Source organism: Amblyraja radiata, chromosome 7 (genome assembly GCF_010909765.2).
Source record: "Amblyraja radiata isolate CabotCenter1 chromosome 7, sAmbRad1.1.pri, whole genome shotgun sequence".
Lineage (NCBI taxonomy): Eukaryota > Metazoa > Chordata > Chondrichthyes > Rajiformes > Rajidae > Amblyraja > Amblyraja radiata.
Genome location: NC_045962.1, coordinates 39,637,247 through 39,658,604, shown reverse-complemented (window position 1 = coordinate 39,658,604; position 21,358 = coordinate 39,637,247). Strand labels below are relative to the sequence as shown.

Sequence of the window (21,358 nt, the reverse complement as noted above, 5' to 3'; positions counted from 1 at the left end):
ATTAAAAACGTGCACTTAAACACGACGACCAATGGCAAACCCGTTGGGTCTGATCCCCCAACGCAGCCGTACCCTACCCGTAGCCCCCACTGGGGGGGGGGGGCGGCATCACCCCCACTAACCACCCCCACACACAGAGTTGGAAAAGTGTATAAAGACCGTCCCCTACCTGTAGCCCCCAGCGGAGACGTGGTCGTCGAAGTCGGGTTCTGGCCGTCTTAAAATAGCGTATATTGAAGTCGTTGAAGTCGGGTCCGTCTCGGCAACGGGGGGGGGGAGGGGGGTGGCGGGGCGGCATCACACACACGAAGCATCCCCACACACAGAGTCTTAAAAGTGTAATGCCCCAACGCAGCCGTTGCCTACCCGTAGCCCCCACGGGAGACGTGGTCCTCGAAGTAGAGCCGTTCCCGAAAGGCCGTTTTTAAATGGCGTCGCGTGAGGTTGTGCTGCGGGCACCAGCAGCCGTTATGGTCGCAGGCCAGCAGGAGGCGACAAAATGAGTGAGGGGGGGGGGGGGAGGAGAATGTTTTAAAGAAAAAAATGGACATAAACATAACGAAATGTAATGAGGAGTGGATAGCTGGAAGGGAAAGTGAAATGTCTACCGAAATGGCTGCTTGTATGGGTGAGTAGCCAGTTTTTATTTGAAAAACTGGGGGGGGGGGGGGGGGAGGCATTACACTTTTGCGTTGGGGCATTACACTTTTAAGTGGTGAAAGTTCTGACATAACAGGACTCAGCCTGGTGAACCTTCTCTGTAATCCCTCTCTATGGCAACGATGTCTTTGAGCATTGGGCATTGTGACATCACACGATGGAACCTTCACCATTGGCTGGGGCTCCTGCATAGGCATATGTAAATGGTTCCATTCCGATTGGACATATGTGAAGATTGGGCATTGTGACATCACACGATGGAACGTTCAGCAGGGGCTGGGGCTGGTGAAGGTTCTGTGGGTGTGAAGCCAGTTTAGGTTTGAAATATTGGGGGGGGGGGGGTTAGGATTTGATTAAAAACGTACACTTAAACACGTCGAAATGTAATGAGGAACGGATACTTAGAAAGAAAAGTGAAATCTCTACCAAAATGGAAAAGATGTCGGCGATTCAGCGTTCCCCCTTATCCTTAAACTTTGACCCCTTGTTCTGGTCTTCCCCAACATCCGGAACAATCTTCCTGCATCTAGCCTGTCCAACCCCTTAAGAATTTTAAACGTTTCTATAAGATACCCCCTCAATCTTCTAAAATCTAGTGAGTACAAGGCGAGTCTATCCAGTCTTTCTTCATATGAAAGTTCTGACATTGCAGGAATCAGTCTGGTGAACCTTCTCTGTACTCCCTCTCTATGGCAACAATGTCTTTGAGCATTGGGCATTGTGACATCACACGATGGAACGTTCACCATGGGCTTGGGCTCCTGCACAGGCATATGTAAATGAATCCATTCCGATTGGACATCTGTGAGCATTGGGCATTGTGACATCACACGATGGAACGTTCAGCAGGGGCTGGTGCTGAAGCTGAATCTATGAGTGAGAAGCCAGTTTAGTTTTGAAATATTTGGGAGGGGGGGGGGGGAAGGATTTGATTAAAAACGTGTACTTAAACACGACGGAATGTAATGAGGAGCGGATACTTAGAAAGAAAAGTGAAATCTCTACTGAAATTGAAAAGATGTCGGCGATTCTGCGTCCGGTTTCGGAGTTGCAGGGAATCAATGGAAGAAATGTGGCCGGAAGCCAGGCCGGAAGCCGTACATGTAAATGGATCCATTCCGATTGGACGTCCGCGAGCGTCGGGCATCGCGATTGGACGTCTGCGAGCATCGGGCATTGTGACATTGCACGGTGGGAACGAATCGAAAGGCAGGCAGGCAGCCGGACGGAGTTCCGTTTCGGAATCTGGGGCGAGAGTTTTATATAATAATAGATATACTAGACCAACTGGGATCCGTTGGGTCCCTGTCACACGGGAGGCCTGGTCCCCCAACGCAACCCGTTCCCCAACGCAATATTCCACCACTAACCAGTAGTCCCCACGGGAGACTTTGTCCCCCAACTATACCCATTCCCCAATATAAGATTCCATCACTCCCCTGCCTCTCCCAGCACTGGACTGCCTGCCGCAGCACTTCCAATAGCAATACCAAATCACCCTCCCCCTCCTGTTGAAGCACTTGCGGCCAGGAGCTGGAGTAAGTGTTGTATGATGGCAACATTGTTGCAAATGTCCGGTGGAAGACTATGGTGGTTGAAGCACACATTGTTCCTGTATTGCAACTTTGTATCGAAATTTGTTGGAAGCTGCTAACAAGGATTTTAACAGTAAAAATATTTTTAAAGTTGGCTTTTGTAAACCATGAAATATAACATCAAATCTGAAGGAAACTTGATTAGACCCACGATGGGAAAAATCTGAGTTAGGTTCGGAAAAAATTTAGCGCTACCGTGTACCGTTTTGGCGAAATACGATCACACAAACAGACATAAGCGCACACACACACACACACACACACACACACACACACACACACACACACACACACAGAAACAAGACGAGACTTTTAATAGTATATAGACAGATAGATGCTGCAGCTTCCATGATGTCCTTGTGCCATTACCAGACATCCTGAAACACCTTTTCTTACCCCTTCAATCTTGTCCCTTCCTTACATTTGACCCCACCTTTTTAGGTGTGAGCTGCTGATTGGGGCTGGGTGCTGTATGCATATTCTATGCCCAAAATAACTTATTCTTGGCGTATTGTTTGTCAGTCTTAAATAAAAATCAGAAAAGCTCTAGATGCTGAAAGTTGGAATGGAAAATTCAGGAAAGATGCAGCATGTCAGACAGCATGTGTGGAAAAGGAAATAGTTGACATTTTAGGTCCAAAACTCTTCATCAGAACTGGGAATAAGAAAACAACGTTAGTTTTAGGTAGCAGAGAAGGTAGGGGAGGGAGACAAGTGGAACAGAGGTAATATCTGTGATAGCATGAAACTGGATGCCAGTTAAGGAAGCTGTTGTGTGCAGATTAAGCTTCTTTATTTGATACTTTGCTATTGATAAGGCTGTGGGATGTGCCCAGCAAGACAGACAAAGTAAAGAAAACTGGATCAGAATGATGAAGGTCGAAACAGAAAAAATAGTGTGTTATTTAAGGTTGGAGAATTCATGTTAAGTCCTGCAAGCTCCAGCATGCCCATGTGGAAGAAGTGTTGTTCCTCAAGCTCGTATTAAGCTTCATTGTAATAATGTAGAAGGTTACAGACAGGAAGATCAGTGGGACGGTAAATTAAGCTGGCAGGCTTAGGGTCACTGCTGCGCACTGAGCACAGATGCTCCACAAAGTAATCTATATTCAATACATGGATCAGCAGTGAATATCGAAATTCTCAACAATATGTGTTTCTAACTGGCAGGTTGCTAGGAAGATATCACTCAGGTCAGTGGGCCAGGAGTGGGGATAACATGCAGCCCAGCCCAGAATGAATCCAGTTGTGACACTGAGAAGGTGGAGTCTGCAGTATTGCTATCTCAGAGATTTTATTAAATTATTTGAGTTGTAATTTTAATTTAAATTGATATGAGACCTGTTGCTGACAGTATGGTTTGCCGTTTTGTCTGCCACTTTTTTGCCTGTTCACCCTTTCTCCGGCTTCGGTTCACTTTCTACCTCTTTCTACCTTCTCTTTCCTTTTCCTCCTTTGCTCTACTTGACATGGGTCCAACTGGTAGGAAATCAAAGAGCTGAACCAGAAACAGCGTTCTTTTGCACAAGAAATCACTGATCTCCAGGAGACGCTGGAATGGAAAGACAAGAAAATTGGGGTAGGAACAACCAATGCATAAATAACCTGGCACCGCGGCTGCCCGATCCTTGCTCGGCTGTTAACACTGATGACCAGTTTTTGTTAACCTTTGGTGGTGACTAGAACCTCTGGTGACAACAGACAAACAAGATTGGTCAGACCAATATTCCCAGCAGATTCAGCTGCATTTTAAATACAGGGAGAAGGCAATTTCTTTTCACTTCTTTCAGGGGATTAAAGCAGTGTCACATTCCACAAGCATGGGCTTCATTCCTATGGTTTGAGCTAAGAAACACTTGTGTTTAACTAGTACCTTTCATTACCTCTGGTCTACCAAAGACACTGTGCAGCCTATGAAGTACCTTTGCAGCATAGTCACTGTAGGAAAAGTGGCAGTCAGGTCAAACACAGCAGGGTCTCACAAGCAGCAGCTGAAAATAACCAGATAAACTTTCTCTGTGATAGCGATTGAAAGGTGAATATAAATAGTCCTGTGGTACCTACTCCATAGTGGGATACTGGGCCCTGGTTTAATACCTCAGCTGAAAGACAACAGCACAACCCTCCCTTAAAACGGCATATGCTTAAATTTTTAGAGCTGGGCCTGAACACCACATCACCTGAATCAAAAGTAAGGAAATTATCATGTTGCCATGTATCTGCATGAGAGGGAATCATGTGAGCAGTTACTTTCATATTCTTAGGTCCTAAGAGCAAAGATGATAGGGGCATAGCAATCATTATCTAGAAGATTGGAAAGGACTTCAGTGGGAAACAGTGCCTCTCAGAGAGTGGAATGTAATGAGGCACTGATAGCAAAAATAGTATTGGTTCCAGGACCGGTGCCCACGGTGAGTTTGGGCATCAGTAGGTTGTGGGTTTATTGCTGGGTCATTGCAGTGCAAGGAAACCCATTGTGCACATGCAGCTGTCATACATGTGGATGGGGCACCATTTCCGCCACAATGTAGATCGGAGATTTTAACAAAGAAAGTAGCACTGTGGAAGACTGCAGAAAAGAACTGAAAAGTGATCCACTTTCTCACTGACCAGAAATCTTGCAGCCTGTCCCCACAGAAACTTATGATGTCTGCAGTGGTTATACCCCTCCCACAGGCCTTCACTCCCTCACCGAAAAAAAGAACTGAACCATAGGCATAGAACTGCTTACTCTCACTTTCCACAGATGTATTTTATCTCTTTTCAGGTTGATGCACTCTCCTACAGTGCATTCCATAATGTTTGGGACAAAGACCCATCATTTATTTATTTGCCTCTGTACTCCACAATTTGAGATATGTAATTAAACAAATCACATGTGGTTAAAGTGCACCTTGTCAGGTTTTATTAAAGGCCATTTTTCTACATTTTGGTTTCACCATGTAGAAATTACAGCTGTGTTTATACATAGTTCCCCCATTTCAGGGCACCATAATGTTTGGGATCCATGGCTTCACAGGCGTTTGTCATTGTTCAGGTGTGTTTAATGGCCTCCTTAATGCAGGTATAAAAGAGCTCACAGCACATAGTCTTTCCTCCAGTCTTTCCACCACCTTTGGAAACTTTTATTGCTGTTTATCAACATGAGGACCAAAATTGTGCCAATGAAAGTCAAAGAAGCCATTATGAGACTGAGAAACAAGAATAAAACTGTTGGAGACAACAGCCAAACCTTAGACTTCCCAAAATCAACTGTTTGGAACATTATTAAGTAGAAAGAGAGTACTGGTGAGCTTACTAATCGCATGGACTGGCAGGCCAAGGAAGAACACAACAGTTGATAACAGAAGAATTCTCTCTATAATAAAGAAAAATCTACAAACACCTGTCCGACAGATCAGAAACACTGTTCTGGAGTCAGGTGTGAATTTGTCAATGACCACTGTCCGCAGAAGACTTCATGAACAGAAATACAGAGGCTACACAGCAAGATGCAAACCACTGGTTAGTCGCAAAAATAGGATGGCCAGGTTACAGTTTGCCAAGAAATACTTAAAAGAGCAACCACAGTTCTGGGAAAAGGTCTTGTGGACAGATGAGTCGAATATTAACTTATATCAGAGTGATGGCAAGAGCAAAGTATGGAGGAGAGAAGGAACTGCCCAAGATCCAAAGCTTACCACCTCATCTGTGAAACACGTTGGTGGGGGTGTTATGGCCTGGGCATGTATGGCTGCTGAAGGTACTGACTCACTTGTCTTCATTGATGATACAACTACTGATGGTAGTAGCATAATGAATTTTCAAGTGCATAGACGCATCCCATCTGCTCAATTTCAAACAAATGCCTCAAAACTCATTGGCCGGCAGTTCATTCTACAGCAAGATAATGATTCCAAACATACTTCAAAGCTAAAAAATGGTCAATTCTTGAGTGGTCATTAATCACCCGATTTGAACGCAATTGAGCATGCCTTTTTATATGCTGAAGAGAAAACTGAAGGGGTCTAGCAAGCATGCTAAAGATGGCTGCAATACAGCCCAATCCGACCTCTCTGTCCTGGGTCTCCTCCATTGCCAGAGTGAGCAACGCCGGATATTGGAGGAACAGCACCTCATATTCCGCCTGGGTTGCTTGCGTCCGGATGGCATGAGCGTTGAATTCTCCCAGTTTTGCTAGCCCTTGCTGTCTCCTCCCCTTCCTTAACCCTCGAGCTGTCTCCTCCCATCCCCCCGCCCTCGGGCTCCTCCTCCCTTTTTCCTTCCTTCTCCCCCCCACCCCCCATCAGTCTGAAGAAGGGTTTCGGCGCGAAACGTCGCCTATTTCCTTCGCTCCATAGATGCTGCTGCACCCGCTGAGTTTCTCCAGCATTTTTGTGTACCTTGGCTGCAATACAAGCCTGGCAGAGCATCATCAGAGAAGACCCAGCAACTGGTGATGTCCATGAATCGCAGACTTCAAGCAGTCATTGCATGCAAAGGATATGCAACAATGTACTAAACATGACTACTTTCATTTACATGACATTGCTGTGTCCCAAACATTATGGTGCCCTGAAATGGAGGGACTATGTATAAACACTGCTGTAATTTCTACATGGTGAAACCAAAATGTATAAAAATGGCCTTTATTAAAATCTGACAATGTGCACTTTAACCACATGTGATTTTTTTTCTATTACAAATCTCAAATTGTGGAGTACAGAGGCAAATAAATAAATTATGGGTCTTTGTCCCAAACAATATGGGGGGCACTTTAAGGCTATTTGTAACCCTCCAGTGTTTGTGAGGTGTCAAGAATTGTTAACGCCATGACAAAAGGAATTTGACCCCCATGTACTGTGATGAGAACTGTTACCTTCAACTGATGGGCTTGCTTAAATCCTTTGAATCTTGCCTGTATTTTCTCAACTTGAATCCTGCCTCCACAGAGTCTGCTTTTCCCAGTCTATTTTTACATATATTTTTCTTTTTTCTCATCTGTTTCCTATCACTGATGCATTAGGCCTTAGAAAGACAGAAGGAATACTCTGAAGCCATCAGGATTGATCGAGATGAGCTTAGGAATGAGGTTATGATGCTGAAGGAGAGACTGAAGGTACGGATTCGGGATTAGAAAACATTTGTTCGATGTCAGGTCTGATGACTGGACTTTCTGTTGCATGTATGAATAGTTATGTGTGAATGAGCATTGAGAATTTGGTGTTTAAGGAGGGGTGGATTGCGAGTTGCAGGAACAAGGATAGCTTGCACACTATTACAAGAACATAGAACAGTATAGCATAGGAAAAGACCCTTCATCCCACAATGTCTCTGCCATGATACCGAGTTAAACTAATTACTTCTGCCTGCACACGATCCATATCCCTCAATTCTCTGCATATTCACGTGCCTATCTAAAAACCTCGCAAATGTCTCTATTCTGTGTCCTTCCACAACCACCCATACCAATGCCTACCAGGCACCTATCATTCTGTGTAGAACAAAAACATGCCCAGCATGTCACCTTTAAACTTACCCCTCACATCTTAAAGCTATGCCATCTATTATTGGGTTTCTACCCTGAGGCAAATGGTTCTGACTGTCTTATCTGTGCCTCTCTTAATTTTATAAACATCTATCGGTTCTCTCCTCAGACTGTAATGCTTCACTGAAAGATTTTCTGACCTCTCTGTGTAGCTAATCCCATTAACTCCAGGTAACATCCTGGTAAACCTGTACTGCATCTTCTCCAAAGCCTCCACATCCTTCCCGTAATGGGGTAACCAGAATTGCACACAATATTCAAAATGGGACCTAACCATTGTTTTATAAAGCTGCAACATAATTTCCGAGTTTAATTATTCAATGCCCCGCTTAATAAAGGCAAGCATACTATACACCTTCTTTGTTGCTACTTTTAAGGAGCTATGGACTTGGACCCCAAGATCCCTCTGTATGTCAATGCTGTTATAGGTCCTGCCATTAACTGTATACTTTTCCCTTACATTTGACTTCCAAAAGTAGAACAGCACTCACTCCCCCGAGTTAACTCCATCTTCCATTTCTCTGCCCATATCTGTAACTAAACTGTTATACTTCTCTTTGGTTCTTCCAAAGTTCTATATATATATCAGGGCACACCCCTAAGCCATGTGACGACTTCTTCCCGCCAAACCTAGTCACGTGACCCTGCCAGTCCCAGGGCCAAGGGTTCGCCCAATAAGTGACCTAAGGCGCCACAGGACCCCCCACCCCCCCTCGCCAGAACCAGAGGCATGAAATCAAAATGGCAGACGAACGAGGCGGCCGGAACTCGTGCACACATCCCCTCGCACAGGGGACAAGCCACCGACACAGTCTCGCGCCGACCCCCCATGTCCAAATTAAAAGTGGTAAGTCCATGCCACAGCACTCGGAAAGGACCCTGGTACGGACACTGCAGCGGCGACCAGTGAGCGTCGTGGCGCAGGAACACATACAAACAGTCCTCGAGAGCAGGGGGAGCATGGGAACGAACCACCCCATGGCGAGACGTCGGGACAGGAGAAAGCGTGCCCATCTTCTCCCGCAAACGGACCAACACCGACGAGGGCAGCTCCTGTAACCCACGGGCCGCTGGAACGAAATCCCCCAGAACCATAAGCAGAGTACCATAAACCAATTCCAAAGAGGAAGAAGCTAAATTCTCACCCGCGAGGAGCAGGTGGATGTCGTCCGGCATCTGCTCCAGAAAGGCGAGTTCAAACAGGAGACAGAGCTGATGATCCATCCATCAGAGTGAGCATTTCGCTCATGAGCACCGACGGCTTCTGATCGCCGAGCCCGCCATGTGCATGAGCCGTGCTGCTCGATCCCGGCGGCTGAGCCCGAAGGCACGCAGGAAGCGCTTTCAGGCCCCCGTACTTGTCCGCAGCCGGCGGCGTGCATAGGTACGGGACCAGGCGACCGGCCATCTCTTGATCCAGCGCGCCGACCACATAATAGTACCGGGTGTCATCAGCCGTGATGCGGCGAATGTGGAACTGGGCCTCGGCTTGCTGAAACCACACTTGAGGCTGCAATGTCCGGTACACGGGCAGCTTAAGAGCGACAGCGTTTTGCTGGGCTGGATCAGCGGCAACCGGGTTGAGCTTTGGCTGCTTCCATTTTTCAAATCCAAAATAACCGTTTTGGATCATCGGGGTCACCAATATAACGAAACACGTGTTGTCTTTATCAAGTGAGCTTTATTGAGTTAAAAAACAAAGACAGCTCACACGCGACTGGGGAGGGTTCTCCCAAAGTTCTATATATATATCAGGGCACACCCCTAAGCCACGTGACGACTCCATCCCGCCAACCCTGCCAGTCCTAGGACCGAGGGTTCACCCAATAAATGACCTAACCACCAGGTGGCGCCACACTGTATCCCACCATATCATTTGACAGCCCTCTTCACTGTCCATAATGCCACCATTTTTTCTGTTTTCTGCAAATTTACAAACCAACTCATCTACATTTTTGTAAAGTCATTTATATATATCACAAACAATGGTGTTCCCTGTGGAACACCACTTTTCATAGACCTCCAGACAGAATGACACCCTTCCACTACAATCATTTATCTTCTGTGTGAACCATGTAATGAGTAGGAAGCAGTTTGGGCTCTGCAGCCAGGGTAATGTTATTGTTAGTCTCAGTATTTCTGAGCACAGAGGAGAAATCATTGTGGCCTTTATCTCCCAATTCCTATCCAATATTACTGGGTGAGAACCCCAAGGCAGGCTTGACTAGGATTCCCCCTGCTGTCAAACAGCCTGGCTGTACTCTATGTATGTAGTGTGAACAGCTAGAACAAAGCTCTGAATGGAGACCGTTACCTGTTATGATGTACTCTACTAAAGAATAAAAGTGGAGAGATAAAGCTATATTAGTAATTACACCTTTTGTGCTGAGAAAATATATTCCCCACAGCAGTGCTTTTTTTGTGGACAAAAAGTTGTCGGTATGAACGATTAATAAAGATACGTGTCACATGGCCTGAATGCGAAATAATGATGATTAACTTTTTAGAGATGTTGACACGCCATAGACGCAAGAACCATCACAAAAAAAAACATTGCCTGCCTATAGCGTGGTGATGTATAGTCGTACAGCACAGAGACAGGTCTTTTGCATCCTCCACCCACAGCCATGCCAACCATTTGGCCCATCTATACAAATCCCATTTGCCTGCATTAGGCCTATTTGCCCAAATGTCTCTTAAACATAGTAATTGTTTCTGATTACACCACATCATCTGGGATTATGTTGCAGATATAGGGCACTCTCCGTGTGTAAAATAAATACCCACCAGGTCCTCCTTAAAACTTCCATTCACCTTAAACCAATGCCCTCTCGTTTTTGATACGTTTACCATAGTAAAAAGATTCTGATTATCTACCCTATCTATGTCTGTCATAATCTTATATACTTCTAATCAATCACTTCTCAGCCTCCTGCTCTCCAGGAAAATAAGCCAAGCCTATCCAATATCTCTCCACAACTAAAGTCCTCCAATCCAGGCAACGTCCTGGTATAGTTCATCGGAACTTTCTCCAGTACAATTGATGGTGTGGCTACCAGAAGTGATCACAATAATCCCAGTATAGCCTTAAAGAGGCAATCTTTAAGTTACTGCTGTTTGGCAAACAGAAATTAGTCCTTGCAGAATTAATAAATTACACCCAAAATTTGAGATCAGGAATAAAATTATTTCTCACAGAATTATGTGAAAACACTTTTTTCAACTCGCTTTTCCTGACGTATGCGCAAATGGTGTGACTTGGTGTTCTGGAATATCAGCGTATGGACCATTTTCTAGGAATGTAACCATGCCATACCTCAGGGGTCATCTATGTTCCAGGTCCTGACTTATGTAGGCAAGCATGCCATTTGCCTTTTACACCCACTTTCAGGGAACTATGGACTTGATCCATAGGTCTCACTGTTCATCAACATTCCTTAATGCCCTATCATTTATTATATGGATCCCACCCCTTCCCAGAACACATTACCTAGCATTTGTCAGGATTAAATCTATCTACAAATCCTTTATCCAAATTTCCATACATCTTGCTGTAGCATGAGGCAACAATTCCTCGCTATCCAAAGTTCCACAATTTTTCGTGTCATCCACAAACCTACCAATTATACCCACTGTATTCACATCCAAACTGTTAATATACCGTTATATCAGAAATATCAATACCTGAGGCCTCCAAACTGAGTGTGTTGCATCTGGTAGCCACTTGAAGGATCTTAAGGCATCTAAATGACCAGGCTAAATAAACATTGTTCCTGTACTTGTGTGGGGAGCTTGGCAAGATTTGGGGTCAGTTCTTCCCTGTAACAATAGTTCATTCTCTATCCCAGGCCCATGGGCTGATGACAAACGGAGAAGCTGAGCATGTTGGCAAAGAAGGAAGTGCACACAGAGAAACTGCTCAGACAAGGCCTCAGGCTGAGGCCCAGCAACAGAGCTCCAGCGACAAACCCCTAGGTAAGTGCAGGATGCTCAAAGAGTCCTTATTCAACCTTGAAAATACCCTCTTGACAAAGGAGAATGAAAGGACCAAAGGAAACAGCCGGGAATGGAAGTGATACGGATCATAGAGCAAATGTGTGTTAATGAGTTATCAAACTGTTAGGGAGCATTAATTGAAGTAGCAAAACACTGAACTTTCTTCCTTCCAGAACCATCGGACCAGAATAAATAGGGCAATGCAGTAACTAACCTGATTTATTGTTGCATTGCACCAGTGTGTCCAAGAGAACTGATGCATCTCAACTCCATAACCCATCAGGAATTGTTAATATTATTGTGTCTTTTTGTGGTCAGCTCATTCCCATTTCAGGATGGTCCCTTCCAACCAGTAGGTATGGGAAACCTGCCATTAGGCTGAATTTAGAAACAAGTGGTAGAGATGAAAGTGCAGTGTCTGACCTAATGTCTTGCAGGAAATGTAGCATTTTTTTCGAGACTTTCTCCTTTTTGGAAAGTTGAAAGATAATCATCTACCAAGTACAGCATTTGAGGGAGGTCTTCAGATTGAATGCATTATAGATTGCAAAGAGGGACTGCAGTCAGAGCCCAAGTATAGAATGGAACTGAAGAATGAGATAATAGAGGTGGGGACATCCCAGTGCTGTGGGCTATCCCACTATGCTGGCTCGTACTTTATTGCCAGCTGGAATTGGAGTGGCTGCAGTACTGAGGTTCACTGCACAGATAATGCTACCCTCTACATTGGACAAATTCTGCTGTGTCGCCTGTGAAAGGAGCAGCGAACTGAGAGGGAATAGGAATGATTCTATATTTAATATTAACTACAAGGAATTTTAGGGCAAGTTTCATTGATGTTGTGGTTGAGATTGGAGCGTGGAAGAGTGATGTAATTTAGAATGTTGTGGCTGTTACCAGGAGCATTTCAATACATTATTCTCCACAGAGTAACATTACCACCTGTTGGCATCTGCTTGCTATTGCAACTGTCAAAGGTTCCCCTCCACACAAACTGAAGTGTAAGTGTCCGTTAAGCAGAATTATATTCCACTGCCATCATTCCCAAAAATAATCAATTTGATTCAGTCCACATGTTATCAAGACATTGGTGACAGCACTGGATGCAACAAGGGCTATGGTACCAAACAACATCCTTGCTGCTGTCCTAAAGACATGCACTCCAGAACTGGCAGTACATCTAGCCAAGCTGTTCCAGTACAGTTACAACAGTAGCATCCACCCGACAATGTGAAAAATTGCCCAAATTTGTCCCATTCAAATGCCCTTGGAAAGACAAATCCAATCTAGCTTCTTAACTGTTGGTCAATTAACTAACAAGTTATAGAAATTGTCTCTGACAGTGCTATCGAGCAGCATTTGTGCATCAGGAGCCGACTCACTGATGCCTAGTATACGTTTTGTCTGGGGCACTCTATTCCAGACCTCAGTATAACCGTGGTCTAAACATGGACCTGAACTAAACTCCAGAGGTGAGATGAGAATGCCGGCCCTTGAAATCAATATAGCAATTGATTAAATGTGACGGCAAGACACCACAATAAAATTAAAGAAATAGGCATCATGGAGAAAACACTCCAGCAGTCTAAGTCATGCCTGACACAAAAGAAGATGGTTGTACTTGTTGGAGATCGATCATTTTAGACTCAGCACGTCGCTATTGAAATTCCTCACGACAGTGTCCTGGTCCCATTCAACTTCAGCTGCACCAGTTTGTTTTCTTTCATCATGTGATCAGCATAGATGATTTGACAATGTTCAATTCCATTCCCAATTCCTCAACAAATGAAGCAGTCCGCACCTACAGACAATAGGCAATATTCAAGCATGGGCTGATAAGTGGCTAACAATGCCGATCATAAATATCCTGGTGGCCACCACTGAGGAGGAACTCAACTGGAGCAATCACATAGATATCATGGACACAAAAGCAAGTCAGAAGCTGGGTTTCCTTGAATAAGTGGTTCACCTTCTGACACTCAAGCCATTTACATTATTTGCAAGTCAGGAATGTGGTGGAACACTTTCCACTGGCCTGAATGATCGCAGGTCTACAATTCTCCAGAAGCTTGATGCTTGGTGTTCCATCCACTGCCTGAAACATTAATTTACTCCACCAATGGTGTACAGTGGCTTAAGTGTGTCAGGAGTTACTCTGACGACATCTCCCAAATCACTACTTATATCATCAGGAAGGATAATGGCAAAATATGTATGGGAACATTACATCTGCAGATTCTTATATGACATAAATATACAAGGCATAAACACACATAAAACAAGACATCCTGACTTAAAAATGTATTATAATTTCTAGATCAAAATCCTGGAATTCTCTCCAAAATGCATCATTGATGTACCTTCACAAGAAGGCTGCAGTGGTTTGAGAAGGTGGTGCACCTTACCGTCTCATGGACTATTGGAGATGAGCATTAAGAGCTGACCTTGCTGACAATGGCCAGATCCTGAAAATAACTTTTAAAAAAACACATAGATAGTAAATTATATTATTTTTTAAGGTTTAATCAATCTTTATAAAAGTCCCTTGAAGGCTACTGTGAAAACATTTGCAACAATGTTTTTACAAAAGCCAGAACTGGGAGGCTACACATAAAAAAAGGAAATGCTGGCGATGCTCAGCAAATCAGGTTACCTTTGTGGAGAGAGAAACAAAGTCGATATTTCAGATTAGTGGTCATTCCTCAAAGCAATTAATTTGATTTCCAGCATCTGTATTTGTTTTGCTTGAGGAATACAAATGCTTGTCAAATTACAGTTCTTTAGATAATGGTCCTAACTCAGAAGGGTTAACTCAGGCACATTGTCTTCACCTCTTCCAATGATCCTTATAGGAGAATGCCACGGATTGCAAATGAGGAATGAAATTTTGAAGGCTGTTGAGCAAAAAGGAAACATGCAGAATACTGGAACTGATGAACAGATGGACAAGACTGGGAATCGGGAAATGTTAATGGATAATGTGGAAGAAAAGGACAAAACTGAGAGCTTTGAGGAACTGACTGAGACTGATACACCAACAGTGACTGTAAGAGATAATGCAAATGCAGACCAGATAGAATGTACTGCAGCTAATCTTGATGACAGAGTGAAAAGTGCATTTGACACACAAAACACAGGAGGTAAGGAGGTAACTGAGAGAATAAATAGTGTCCCGAGATCTGAAGAAACAATGCAGAGCTATAGTTGCAGAGAGGAGGGTGAGAGTGGAAGTGATCTAAGAATAGAAGTGAATCAGCTGCAGGAGAATGCTAAAGAGACTTTGAATGATGAAGCGAGGTTTCAGAATGAACAAGGAGATCCAGGTTGCCATGGAGGGATGATCAAGGAAAAACATATTGAAATCGGGAATGATGTAAATGTTGTGCACAATGATGTTGTTGGAACAGGAGCTGACTATCAAATGATTGTGGAGAAAACTCAGCAAATAGTGCAGAATGTAGTAGAAAAAGCTGTAGAAATTATTCGGCAAGAGATGTCTGGGCATGAATTGCAGGAGAAGTTGCCAGATCTGGGAGAGGACATTTGTGTAGGGATAGTGTCACATGAGGTGAAAAGGAAAAACTTAACAAGAACACAAGAAATACCTGCTGAATCTAACCAGGTTGATCAGAAGGAACTAGGTAGGGTGGTGATACAAAAGACAGAACATGAGCAAGCAGTCATTGGGACTGTGCTGGAGACTGAAATCTGCTCATCAGATCTTCAGGGTGATGTAATCAAGAGTGAGGAGACTGGGCCATTGCTTGTCATGCTGTCAGATCAAAATGATCAATTAAGGTCCAGTGGAGAAGGCATCTATGAGATAGATGATACAGAGAAAGAGGGACTAAGCGATCAGGGGAGAAAGAAGCAACCAATAGTTGGTGGATTCACGGTTTCTGAAGAGCTGGAAGAAGTAGAAGAAATGGCAGAGAAAGTTGAGGTAGTGAATGGTTTAACAACTGGAGCAGCCATGCAGGAGTTGGAAGAAAACAAAGATGATGCTTGCCGTCTGGGAGGGGAGAAAGAGCCTGTGAAAGGAGATGAAGTCAACCATGCACTCATTCATAATGAAGATCAAGAGTGGAGGGATGATGTGATTGTGAAAGAGAGCACAGAAACGTGTCCACAGGATGAGGAAATTAAGGATTGTGAACTAGGAAAAGAACAGCTGCCAAATGAAGATGAGCCCAATACAACTGCAAAGCCAGAGGATGGAGCCAGACAACTGTCGCAGCATCAAAAAGTGGAAGGCAGTTTAGAACATGATTGTCTCCTGAAAGTTACATTGAATGAGGAGAAAAATGAGACGGAAACTGAGAACGAGAGTAATATTGTAGAATTTGAAAGCGAAGTCAAGACGCCCAAAGGAAATGAGGATAGAGCAAGGGAACTCGGGGAAGATGATAAAGGTGTTAATGCAGGGAAAGTTAAATGTCATGGAAGCGATAAAAGTGAGAATAACATGAGAGAGAGTGACATTGAGGATTATGAAACGGATGAAGGTACTGACAAAGAGACTGGTACAGATGGAATTTTATATTATAGAGAGAGGTGGGTGATAGATGAGGTCAGTAAAAGTGAAGGGAGTGTCAAGAGCTCCAAAGCTGATGTGGATGGAGGCAATGATAGGGATAATGACCAGGAAAATGACAGCAATATCGCAAGTGGTGATCGATATGAGACTATAGGTTCCAAAGAAGATACCATTAAAAATCAGAAAGAATATAAAGCAAATTTGAAAAGCCAAGGAGAAAAAATTGCGATGGACATCTCTGGAGATATAAGCAGTGAGTTTAAGATTCTGGCAGATGAAAGTGAGTTTCAACGCCCCAGTTCAAATATATTTGGGGGTCCTGAAGAGGAAGATGATGAAATCAAATGTTCCAAGGTTGAAGAAAAGGATGAGTCCCAAACCATCAAAGAAGTAGATGATGATGCCATAGGTGAAGAGGAGGTTGAAGTCATAAGCCCCATTGAAGAAAACAATGAAGTCAATATCCCCAGGGGCGACGGAGAAGAGGTTAAAAGTACCAGAGAAGGAGATAATAGTGTCAAAGGCATAGAGGGGACCAAAGTCAAAAACTCCAGAGTTGAGGAAGAGATTGAGGTCAGAAGTCCCAAAGAAGATGATGAAGTCAAAGATGAAGAGGGGAATGAGATCAAGAGTCCCCGAGACAAGGACGATGAGGTTGGAGATGAAGAAGAAGATGATGTCAAAAGCTACAAAGAAGATGATGAAGTCAAAGATGAAGAGGTGCATGAGGTCAAAATTCCCAGAGAAACGCAAGATGAGGTTGATGAAGAGGAAGTTGAGGTCAAAGGTTCCAAAGAAGATGATAACGTCAAAGATGAAGAGAGGGATGAGGTCAAGAGTCCCAGAGAAGAGTACAAAGTGGTCAGAGATGAAGAAGAAGAGGTCAAAAGCACCAAAAAAGAAAATATTCAGGCCAAAGATGATGAGGGAGATGAAGTCACCAGCCCTGGAAGAGAAGTACAGGATGTTGTCAGAAAAGATGTGGTTGGGATTGAAGACCCCAGAGCAGAAGACAAAGTCAGACGTGAAAAAAGGAATGTGGTCATTAGTTCTAATGTTGAAGTAAAGGAACCAACAGAAAAAGAAAAGGATGAAGTTAAGGGCCCCAGAGAAGAAGGTGGGAAGGTAAAAAATAGAGAAGGAAATATTATCATTGACCCCAAGGATGAGGATGCAGATGAGGTAAAAGGTTCTGTTGTAGCAGATGATTCGAGTATAGGTGAAGATGGGATCAAAGGCTCTAGAGGAGATGAGGATGAAGTCAAAGTTCCCAGAGGAGAGGAAGGCGGCAATTTTAAAGGGTCCAGAGAGGAGGAGGAGGAGGAGGAGGAGGATATGATCAAAAGCCCCAGAGATTTGAATGATGAGCTCGAAGGCCCCATAGAAGAGGGTGATGATGTCATCGGGCCCAGAGGTAATGAGGGAGAAGAGGTCAAGAGACCCCGAGGAGAGGAAGAGCTTGACCTCAAAGACTCTGAAAATAAAGAGAAGATAATGGTCAAGACTGGACAAAAAAGTGAAGAACAACATGGCACAGACAGTCTAGGAAAAGAGCAGAGAAAGGAGAATGAAGTATGTACAGTTGAAAAATCAGAAGAAACAAAGGTTACTGATCTGACAAAAAAGGAAAATCTGGGTGAAATCGTGGATGACAAAACTGTGTGGCATTTAAAGGGCCAAGTTAATGAGAGCAGCAAAACCAATCAATTGCAGAGTAAGAGCTTTGAAGAAATATATGAAGGCAAACCAGAGAGTAATTTCAAGAGTGTTCACAAGGCAATGGATAACAAAATTGAACAAGAGATGGTGAGAGAGGTGACGACTGGAATAACTGAAGAACCAACAGCACTAGAGCACCTGCAAGTTGGGGGTGAGAAAGAAAGGAAGCAAATACTGGATACCAATAGTTGTAATAAAACATTTGGGGATAATACCCAGACGTCAAAAAGGGTTGATAGCAGTTCCGAAGAAAAGGATGAAAAAGCAAGGTGTGAATTAAATGAAGAACAAAAAGAACTAGCAGAAGGTGGGGAGCAGGATTCATCAATAGGTAGAGTGTCATTGGGGGAAGTTACTAATCAAAGAATTCAAGATGGTGAAAAAGTGGATCTTGTAACGAGTGAAAGAGATACTTCTGGGGCCAACAAAGAACAAACGATACAGGACTCTGAGACAATCAAAACAAGGATAGAAGGCACAACAAATATTCAGAGTGGTATTGTAGAACAAGAGATCAGAGGCAAAGATGAGGATTCTGAGAAAGGGGATCCGTTTGAGTGGGATAAAGAGACAAATGAAATGTTGCAAGGTGAAATTCGAGATGATGAGGCACCTAAGAGTGAGGAGAAAAGGGAAAAGACATCTGCTGAAAGTGCGGCTGAACCCAGGTCCAGTGAGAATCTAAAAGCTAATACTGATTGTAATAGGGATGCAGAGTATGATGAGCAGAAGTGCCAGCATAGGAACAATAGTTCAAGACAATCCAGTTATGGTGAGGACCAGCCTCAGAGTGAGAGTCAGAAGGGTATGTCCAACATAAGTGGAGCAGAAGGAAATATGAAGGCAGATGAAGAAATGGGGCTTTCTGAGACAGCAAAGGATAGTAAGAGAAAAAGCAAAAGTAAAGATGAGTGTTCATTATCATGAGATCTATTAGAAGTCAGTAGATTTCACTATAGAATCATACTGTAATAAATCACTTTATCAGAATTGTTATTTTAATATAAATTTGTATATTTGTCATTTATGATGAAGTTTAATTTTGCCCTGAGCTGTTATTTGCACTATATTCTGAGGCTTGCTCTATCCTGCTTCACCAGCACCCAGCTTCTCTAGCCTTTGGCTACCTGCACATCTTGCCTGTACAATCAGTTTCCCATTATGTGCACGGTCTTTGTGAGCAGATCAAGGTAAACCTTGCACTTTCCTCAGGTCACAATTGGCTACCTGTCTTAAACTGATCATCGTGCTGCCATGTAGCCACAATTTCATGGTGCAATATGAAGATCAAGGGCATGATTGTTCCATTAGTGCTGAGCAATGATACAATGAATACTTGCTGCTCAATTAAGTGTTTTGAATGCAAAATCAATATGAATTGTCAGTACACGATAAAGATTGGAGGGATCCAGGTTATTTTTCTTTTTGAACCTAGAGCAGTTGGAAAGGGGCTGCAACTGGGTCACAACATGCCAGAATTAGGCTGCGCAAATCAGACAGATTCCTCACCCTGACTAGTATCCAGTGACTCTCTTAAGGTTCTTGCTCCTGATCACTCTCTAATAACTACTGCGTAGTGACCTGGTAGGGTTTCTGTCTCTGATCAATGTCCAGGACAGGTAAGTTTGCTAGAGATGTTCTGAACACTGTGTAGTGACTCTTGGGTTAGAGAGAGACTCTTTATGATACAATATTGCTGCCTGTCTACTTAACTGCATGTGATGATTTGTGGCTGCTATTCCTCTGCTTTTTGTTTGAAAAATATCACCTCATTTATTATATATTTTTGCTGTGAAATTAGGAAGATAGACACACGGCTCGTAGAAACCCTGAACAGCTGCTTAAAATTAAATGAAGCACAGATTGCATCAGAAACTACGTGAATTCTTATTGTTGTGCCTTGAATACATATCTTGGAGAGTTGAAAAGTCATGGTGTACTGGCTACTGTGTCTAGCCTTATGTTACAGTTTTCATATGGATTAATGTCATTAACAGTCTTAAATAGGCACATTGCATAAATGAGGCACTGTGACACAGCTGGAATCTGAATAAAAAGTCACAATATGAATATTTTGATCAATCTGAGTTTAGAGTCATTCTGTATTTTATGTTTTAAGTTGAACTGTGACACTGCCAATCAATGTGTGAGAAAGGTTTTGGGCGCAGACTATTCCTGAGTACATGCATATATGGATCTACCGTTTCATAGTGGCAACATAGAATAATAAAACTGTCAATAATAACTTAGCTGGTTGCTGCAGGCCATTCAATTGACCATTTTATCCATGGTATATGTGAGGAGGAGATGGGGAATGGATTCATCAGTTTCATTGCCCCTTTATTTGCGAAGAAATATGATTAGTATGCAGGAAATTAAAAATGTCTCTGTGCAGGTGGGTGGTATGTTGCACATATCTTGCTACGTGCCAAGACCTTTTGTGTCATGTGTCTGTATGAGTTTAGATATCTGTTATGTACCTGCTTTAAGTTACCAGCCTCACGCTGGTCTCCACCTTCATCAATATCTCTTGATTTGAGAGTAATAATTCAATTTACTCTACTAAGCTCTTATCTTCCCCCAAATGGCAATTCAACATTGCTGAAAAGTGTTGTTCATAATGGCTGAGCACAGGATTAAGTTTGTTGTAAACCTTTGCCGGTCACATGTTGTCCTCTGCTTACCTTTGGGTCTTGCACTCGATGATTGAGTATTTAGGAAGGTTTCAAGAAACCAACCAATCACTGTGGGTCTGCTTTCAAACGGTTGAAGTCTCCAAGAGTACTAAGGGTAACAGGAATGAAAAACTTGCTTAAGTATGGGACGGATTGCAGGTTGAGCTAAAGGATCTCTGCTTAGGAGGATAGTTAATAATTATCATTAGGGAGTTGACACAAACCTCCTGAACCAAAGGTAGGGTAAGGGGAGAACCTGCTTTCACATGGTTCATGCCACTAAATTGAATTTATTGCATTTTGACTCTTATGTTTAGTAGAAATAGATAGTGAAACTGGGAGCAGAAGTAAGCCATTCAGCCCACAGAGCCTGCTCTAATCATGCAACACCTTCTCTGTTTAGGGTAATCCACATGTTATTCATCTTTCAAATACTTTTTTTCTGTCACTGTTAAAAGTTCAGGTTTACCGGGTTAAAACTCTATTTTGTAAAGTGAGAATAGAATATTGGGCAATGGGTGAGCAATCCACTTACCCTCTTCCCACCCCATTTTAGTGCTCTCACATGGATGGATTGGAGTACCCCCACACCCCACCCTGAACCCCGCCACTTATGTACATCATGTTCCTGACTTAAGATCATAAGGAA

At 43.3% G+C, this 21,358-nt stretch overlaps 1 protein-coding gene across 24 annotated transcripts in view; it reads left to right on the top strand.

Moving 5' to 3' along the window:
- Positions 1 to 21,358, top strand: part of lrrfip1 (LRR binding FLII interacting protein 1) — a 147,119-nt gene that overhangs the window by 113,699 nt on the left and 12,062 nt on the right. For 16 of the 24 annotated variants that reach the window (XM_033024303.1, XM_033024301.1, XM_033024292.1 and 13 more), the window contains 4 exons: positions 3,742 to 3,834; positions 7,261 to 7,353; positions 11,631 to 11,757; positions 14,631 to 20,110. In XM_033024303.1, the coding sequence (XP_032880194.1) occupies positions 3,742 to 3,834; positions 7,261 to 7,353; positions 11,631 to 11,757; positions 14,631 to 18,961 (4,644 nt within the window). In that variant the 3' untranslated portion in view covers positions 18,962 to 20,110. Of the gene's footprint in view, positions 1 to 3,741; positions 3,835 to 7,260; positions 7,354 to 11,630; positions 11,758 to 14,630; positions 20,111 to 21,358 lie in introns of those variants that run through there. The other 8 variants (XM_033024305.1, XM_033024306.1, XM_033024289.1 and 5 more) reach the window with 6 other exon arrangements.